At 38.7% G+C, this 7,546-nt stretch overlaps 2 protein-coding genes across 2 annotated transcripts; one reads left to right on the top strand and one right to left on the bottom strand.

Annotated features, from left to right (window-relative positions):
- Positions 1-301: 301 nt before the first annotated feature.
- LOC21390788 lies at positions 302-1,846 on the top strand. Its single transcript, XM_010110753.2, has 2 exons — positions 302-1,099; positions 1,206-1,846. The coding sequence occupies exons 1-2, from the start codon at positions 743-745 to the stop codon at positions 1,821-1,823; spliced, it is 975 nt and encodes a 324-aa protein (XP_010109055.1). The 5' UTR covers positions 302-742; the 3' UTR covers positions 1,824-1,846.
- A 1,741-nt stretch (positions 1,847-3,587) lies between these two features.
- On the bottom strand, positions 3,588-7,546 carry LOC21390787 (serine hydroxymethyltransferase 7). The gene is made up of 4 exons (XM_024173878.1): positions 6,239-7,546; positions 5,220-5,616; positions 4,704-4,805; positions 3,588-4,327 (listed from the first exon to the last, which is right to left on the bottom strand). Exons 1-4 carry the CDS (start codon positions 7,205-7,207, stop codon positions 4,104-4,106), a joined length of 1,692 nt encoding a protein of 563 aa, XP_024029646.1. The 5' UTR covers positions 7,208-7,546; the 3' UTR covers positions 3,588-4,103.

Below are 7,546 nucleotides of genomic sequence, written 5' to 3'. Positions count from 1 at the left end.
TGTACAATTGTACATATAAAAATTGATGAGTGGTATTACTTTAAGGTGGTTTGTATAAAATAAAAAAAAAAAAAAAAAAAAAAAAGAAAAACTCAGAAAAAGCAAGAAATTGGAAGCGAGCTCATGACAAATTCATGCTCTCCCCTTAACCCACTCCTAAATCCTAATCTCTCTCTTTTGTATATTTTTGTTTTCCCTCACTATTTATTTATTTATATTTTTACAAAAATATGTTATTATAACAACAACAACAACAGATGTATATATATTGGATTAGATTTATATTTTCTTTTTCCCCTTCCTCCTTTCCTTTCTGCCCATTAAACAATGAAAATGGCATATTACCAATCATCCTTTCCCCTCCGCAGGAAACACCCATCATTGCTCCCAACAATCCTTTTCAACCTTAGAAACCTGAGCTTCTAAGATATTCCCTCCCCTCTAATTCTTCTTTTTCCATTCTTCCATTCCATTTCTCTCTTTTCTTTTTCCCTTTTCTCTTTTCTTTTCTTTCCCTTTCCTTTCTCACCTCTAATGCTTCCTCCAATCCCACCATTTAAATACCCCCCCTCCTTATAAACCTTTTTGACCCTCCCTCCTCTTCTCTCTCTCTCTCTCTCATCTTCTTCTTCTCCAAATCTCTCTCTCTCTCTCTCTCTCGCTCGCTCTCTCTCTCTTAATTCTTTTCTTTTCTTTTCTAATCATATTTATTCTGATCATAAAAACCAAACATAACAAAACAATGGATCCTTCTTCAACAAACTCCGTCAATGGCTTCTACTCGTTTCTGACCAGAGGAATCGATGATCTCGAGCGAGTTTATCTCTCCAACAACTTCATGTCAATCCAATTCCTCCAAAGAGCTCTCTCTCTCCTTCGATCCTTCCACTCCCAATTGACTCTCCTCGTCCAGAAGCTCCACCTTCCCGTCGGCGACAAGTGGCTCGACGAGTACATGGACGAGAGCTCCAAGCTCTGGGAGGCCTGCCATGTCCTCAAGTCCGGAATCTCCGGAATGGAGAATTACTACTCCGCCGGCTTCAACCTCACTTCCTCTCTCGACGGCCATCGCCATCTCAGTCCTCAGCTTTCTCGTCAGGTAAAACGAAATACAAAATCAAAATCAAAATCAAATGAATCAGTCGAAATTGGCATTGCAATTGAGGTTTTTGAAATTTTCGCGCGTTTGAATCGAAAACAAACAGGTGATCAGAGCGATTTCCGGCTGCCGGAGAGAGGCGCTGGGATTGGAGGAGGAGAACAGGGCGTTAATGGAGACGAGAATCCAGCCGCTGTCGCTGAGGTTCGACGAGAAGGTATCGATCGAGTCGAAGCTGAACGGCTTCAGCGGATTCAGAGGAGTTCTGTACGCGATGAGGAACGTGAGCTCGCTTCTGCTGATGATTCTCCTCTACGGGCTGGTGTATTGCTGGCCGGAATCGAGCTTTCTGAGGGGAGGATACGAGGGATGCTTGTTCTTCGGATCGGCGTTCATGATCTCGACGGGGAGATTGCAGCAGAGAGTGGCGGCTGAGATCGGGCAGATCGGGGGGAGACCGGGGATTTTGCTGTACGAGTTCAGGAGGTCCAAGGCCGCCATGGAAGAGCTGAGAGGAGAGCTCGAGAGGAGATCGTCCGGCGGCGGAACGGCGGCGGATTGGGAGGCGGCGGAGGGAGGGATAAGGGAGAGAGTGGAGAATTTGAGAGGATGCTTCATGGTGTTGAGATCTGGAGCTGAAAATATCGTTGCTCAGCTTGATGATTTCTTCGACGAGATTGTTGAAGGTAGGAAGAAGCTTCTCGACTTTTGCAGCCATAGATAGGCCAAACGAGGAAGAAAAAAAAGAACGAAAAAAAAAACTCATCACGTTTGTTTAGCAGAAATGGTAAAAAAGAAAATGAAAAAAAAAAAAAAAAAAAAAAGAGGAGAAGAAGAGAAGAAATATTTTAGATAGAAGAAGAAATATGGGTTCGGTTGTTGTTGGGTTGAGTTGGTTGGTTGGTTGGTTGGTTGTGTACAACCTTTAACCCTTCTCTCTCTCCGCGTTCTTCTCTCTTCTTACCTTTTATTACTTTTTATTTTTTTATTTTTTGTCCTTTTTTATTTTTATTTTTCCTTCTACTGTTTTCTTTATAGTTATGATAGTTGTAACTTTGTAGGGGTTTTCCTTAGGAGGTAAAAAAATGAAAAAAAAATGAAAAAAGGAAAGGAAAGTTTTCGGAGCAAAAAATAGATACATAGTTTTAGCATTTTGTGGGTTGTAAAGATTGACATTTGAGAGAGAGAGAGAAAGAGAGTTTGGAGTTCATGACTGCTGTGATGGAAGGGAAAGTTTCTGGTAACGTAAAACTTCTGATCCGACTTGAACTATAAGGTTAACGATTAAAAAGGTTGCTAATAAACCATAATTCAAATTATGTGAGAATAAACATTGTGACAGAATTTTTTAAATTTATTATTTTTTGCATGAAAAAATATACTGTTTAAACCTAAATCATAATAATTTAACCGTTTAATTTGTTGATTCAAATTTTTAATTTGAATTGAGATATAATTTTATATGAGACTTTTTAAATGTAATACAAAAGTTAAATGTGATTATTTTTAAAAAAAAATTAACAAAACTTAAATTTTAAATTTAAATTGACACTTATATGTAAGCTCATTCATGTCATTCTTTTTTACTTTTTTGTGCTTTTCTATATCTCTTTGAAAAGATTTCCCTCCTATTTATCTTTTTTCTGTTCTTTTTTTATATGGCTTTCCGTAAAAATGTACTCTTTAGTTGTTATAGTAAAATACTAATCATTCAAGTAGGGAAATAATGATGAAAAGCGATGCTTAGGACTGTAGGGAGGGAGGGCACTGTGAGATTCCTGGGTTAGCTTTAATTTCAAAAGCAGCTTCTTTTGCTCTTAGGAAGCTTTTGTCTGATTCGATTCACTTTGAAAGCAATGGATTTTGATGATGAAAGCTTCTAACCACAACCCTCTTCCTGACATGTTTCCTCTCTCTCTCTCTCTCTCTGGTAATTTTTTGTCGTTGCCAATTTCTTTCCTCTTTTTTGGGTCTTGGAGAAATAGAATACAAAGCAGAAAATTTTGGGTCACTTTCTCACTTCTAACCGTATCTCATGCTTTTTGTCCCTCGCCGGAAATTCATGCTTTGCCTCCCTTGGAGGTATCCATACCAGCGTCCAACATAATCAAATTTAATAAAATATTGGGGAGAGAGAGACTATAAGACAAAATAGAGGAATAAACAAATGCAGCAAAATGCTAGCACTCGCAAAGAAAAACAATTAGTCCTTAATCAGTGCACTCATCCAACGAAAAAAAAAAAACTCTCGAACCGGCAAACCGTGTTTTACAAACAATCATAACCAGACAAAATGCTCTTTGACCCTCTAGAAAAGAAAGAATTAAAAAAAAAGAAGGAAGAATATAATATCTACGTGTGAGTTTCAGTCAATTTCCAATTCTGCGATTGTAATATAAAAAATTTGAGATTGACAAATATGACAGAGACGCAGGATGTTTCTAAACGCACATAGAATTTGACATATGCTCAGCAACAAAACAGAAACTTGAAGACAAAATGCTGTATATATCTAACAGAGTACAAATGTAACAAGACAAACAACTTTGCAAAGACCGCAAGAGCAAAAAAAAAAAAACAAAACAAAAACAAGAAACAGACGTAGTCTCTTTCCAAACACTACCTTTCTTGTTCTGCCAAGGTGTTACAATTACAGATGTATCCAGACAAACAGTATGGGCTATAGACCAACTAAACTTTGAAACAAATTTGGTTTCATCTTCATAAAGAAGTTGTACATGACTCCGTATATAATTTTTACAAGATAACAAACAAATAGTCAGGGAGACAGTCTGATATGTTTGATACTTGAAAAAGTTTAGGTGTTTTCAGAATAACAAGTAAAGACTCTTTTTTTGCTATGATTTACAAGAGGTAAATTGGAAAAGAGAGATCAACGAAGAAAAATGGAAAGCTTACCATGCAAGCAATGGTATGCCATAGAACTATAGAAGCAAGATACTGATACCACAGATCCTTGTTAAACACCTCTTTCCCCTCGTGTTTAAATATCAAATCCTGGCATAGCAAATTGCGTAGCAAATGCCTCAACTCGATTTCGAAGCTCAATGATATCTCTATTGTTCTGAAGCCCTTTGACAAAATCCTTGGCCATTTTTCCATGTTCCTTCTGCACTGAACACGTAATCTGAGCTGCTCTTATGAGAAAGTCAGCAATTCTCTCAAAATCAGCCTCTAAGCAACCTCTTGATGTCATAGCAGGAGTACCTTCATTAAAAACAAGAATTAAGAACTAAGAAACATTTAAAAAAAAAAAAAAAAGAACATTTCTTTGGAATAGAATGAAATGAAAGATGATTAGCCAACACTTGACATTCATATTAGGGAACTGAATCAACTGGACTTAAATCAGTAAACAAGTGTGAGAAATATGGTTCCTGTTCACGAGAAAAGGCCGTCAGGTAAAGGAATGTTACAAACACTTTTCACCCATTTGGTTCATAGGTTTGAAGTTGAACATGAACTTAAAGTTTTGTGACAGAGAACATTGTAACAAAAATATTTCAATTGTGGTTCAAACCGCGAACCAAGCAGGCAATTTATATTTTGGACCCCCAATAAAAGAGATAAGATTATCACTCACCAATTCTCACCCCGCCTGGAGAAATTGCACTGGTGTCACCAAATATAGCACATTTATTCAGAGTGATGTGACACATCTCACAGACCTTCTCATAGTTCTTGCCTAAAACAAGTCACATTTTGCAAAATAAAAGTCAGGCTATATAAATAAAATATTTTCAATGCATTCAAAAAAGTAAAATTGGAAACACTAAAACTGCATGGTGTCCAGACAAAAATGGCACACGAAGAGTGACAAGAAAATATTAACTATTGCACTTGTGCGTTCATCCATCTGTATGCAAATGGCTAAACAGTTCACGAGAGGGATGCAAACTCACCATATGCAAGATTCCATTATGATTTTATGAATTTCTGATGATTGTTAGTCCTCAGACCTATTGAAAGTCACGAGTTTCATGTATCTATAATCAACATGGTTACGTCTCCTATTTCTAAATTCTGATGATTAAAGGCAGCCATGACAATAGTAGAAAGTAACATTTGAGTGAAAACTAGACACATATAATGATTATACCTGCTAATCCAAGAGCAGTCAAATCCCAGAGCAACAAGTGATTGTCAGTACCGTCAGTCACCAATTTGCATTTTCTTCTCATCAAAGCACATGCTAAAGCATTTGCATTTTTTCTCACTTGTTGAATGTATGCTTTGTATTCTGGAGTGGCTACTTGTTTTAAGGCTATGGCAAGAGCAGCAATGTGGTTATTGTGAGGACCCCCTTGTAATGCTGGAAAAACAGCAAAGTTTATCTTCTCTTCATCAAAATGGCTATTTCCCTCTCCCAGAAGCGAGCCTTGCTTTCTTGACCTAGTGCCTTTCCTATAAAAGATGATACCTCCCCTAGGACCCCGGAGACTTTTGTGTGTTGTTGATGTAACAACGTCGCAGAAATCAAATGGACTCGCACATTCCTATAATAGATGACAGCAAGAATGTTAGCAAAAGACATGAGGCTTTCGTTTTTTGCATCATCAATATCTGAAATCTAACAGTGACCAAGAGGCTTTCATACATGGTTAGAATATCTAACTCTATATCAGAACCAATAAACTTATGTGCAGACAATCACAAACCAAAGCACAAAAGAAAGTATAGCATCTGATTGATGCACGATCAGATTGAAGAGCTCATACAAGCTTTACCATTATGTATGAAATTCGTTGCACTTTTGGATAACTTAACATATAAAAGATGTTGTGAAACTTAAGCATTACAACTTAAAAAATAAGAATATTGGACCATCCTTTTGCCTACAGCAGAACAATGCTAATACAAAAACTTGAAACGGAAGCAGTTTGTTAACGATTCAAATTGGGAACATCAAAAGCAATATCAGATTATTCAAATGTAAACTCTTAATCTAGTTAATCAACCTAATTCAACTATCATGTTACTTCAAGATAATAATAATTCAAATAGCATTGGAACCATTTTAGCACATATCATATATATCCAATGTAGGAAAACATGCATATTTTAAACAATATGAGCCCATTTGAAAAATAACTTTTTCAGAATCACAAGTTTACGAACCTTAGCTGCCACTAGACCGCTGATATGAGCCATGTCACACATCAAGATTGCACCACATTTATCCGCAATTTGCCGGAACCTTGCGTAGTCCCACTCCCGCGGGTATGAACTCCCACCACAAATGAGTATCTTCGGGCGAAAATCAAGTGCTTTCTCCTCGAGCTTATCATAATCTACATATCCCGTCTGCGGATTAACTTTATAAGGGAGACTTCCAAAGAATATGGACGCAGCCGAGACTTTCTTCCCACTTGGAGTGTAATACCCGTGACTCAAGTGGCCCCCAGATGGTGAATCCAATCCCATAATCCGATCGCCGGTGAGCAAAAGCCCAGTGTACACAGCGAAATTCGCAGAGGTACAAGAATAAGGCTGAACATTCACACCCCACTTCTCAGAATCAAGATCAAAGGCAGCCAAGGCACGCTCACAACAGAGCAATTCAAGTTGATCGATATGCTGATTACCCGCGTATAATCTCGCCCCGGGCATTCCCTCGGAGTACTTGTTGGTCAAATGGCTACCGAGAGCTTCCATAACAGCCTTACACACGAAATTCTCTGAAGCTATCAACTCAATTCCTTTGAACTGTCTCTGCCTCTCCTTCTCCATAATTTCGTGAATCTCAGGGTCCGCAACCTGGAGCGTCTCATTTCCCCAAGAACGCACCGCTTTTCGCCTCACCTCAAGCCCCGATTCCACCGCAGTGCACTTTGAAGGATTCGTAGGGAAAAACGGCGACGCTTCTCTCGGCCTCTTCAGGCACATAGGGTGCCCTAGAAGGCTGAATTTCTCATCTTCCCCTTGATCGTCTTCATTCTCAACCCTAACCTTGCTTTCATCCGTCTTCTCGAGCAATTGAAGCGGAACAGAGGCGCTCACCGACCAGTTTGGGGGCGATATAGGAGCCGGCGACAAATGCGAGCTGAAACCGAGTGAAAGACCCGGCTGAGCATCTGAAAAATCCATAAACTCAAGAAAAACCACAAAAATTAAACAAAAATTCTTCAAATCAGAACCAAAGTCTCGGAGAATCCGAAACTACGGGTAGGAGTAGAAGCAACAGTAGCAGCGACAACAGCGTCTGAAGAAGCTACAGTGACAGAATCGGAGCGATGAGCAGCGATTGGTAGGGGCAGTACTTGTTTCCATAAAATGTAGAAGAAGCTTCAGAAACCCTGATTCCCAAATTAAGCACCGAGAGGGCTCTTTTTTTTTTTCAGAGAGAGATTTGGAGAAGACGATGATTTTTTGCCGATATGGAGAAGACGATGATTAGAAGGTAAGAGTGCTTCGTAGGTAGATGGC

Source organism: Morus notabilis, unplaced genomic scaffold (genome assembly GCF_000414095.1).
Source record: "Morus notabilis unplaced genomic scaffold, ASM41409v2 Scaffold1615, whole genome shotgun sequence".
NCBI lineage: Eukaryota > Viridiplantae > Streptophyta > Magnoliopsida > Rosales > Moraceae > Morus > Morus notabilis.
This window is presented reverse-complemented; position numbering and strand designations above follow the sequence as displayed.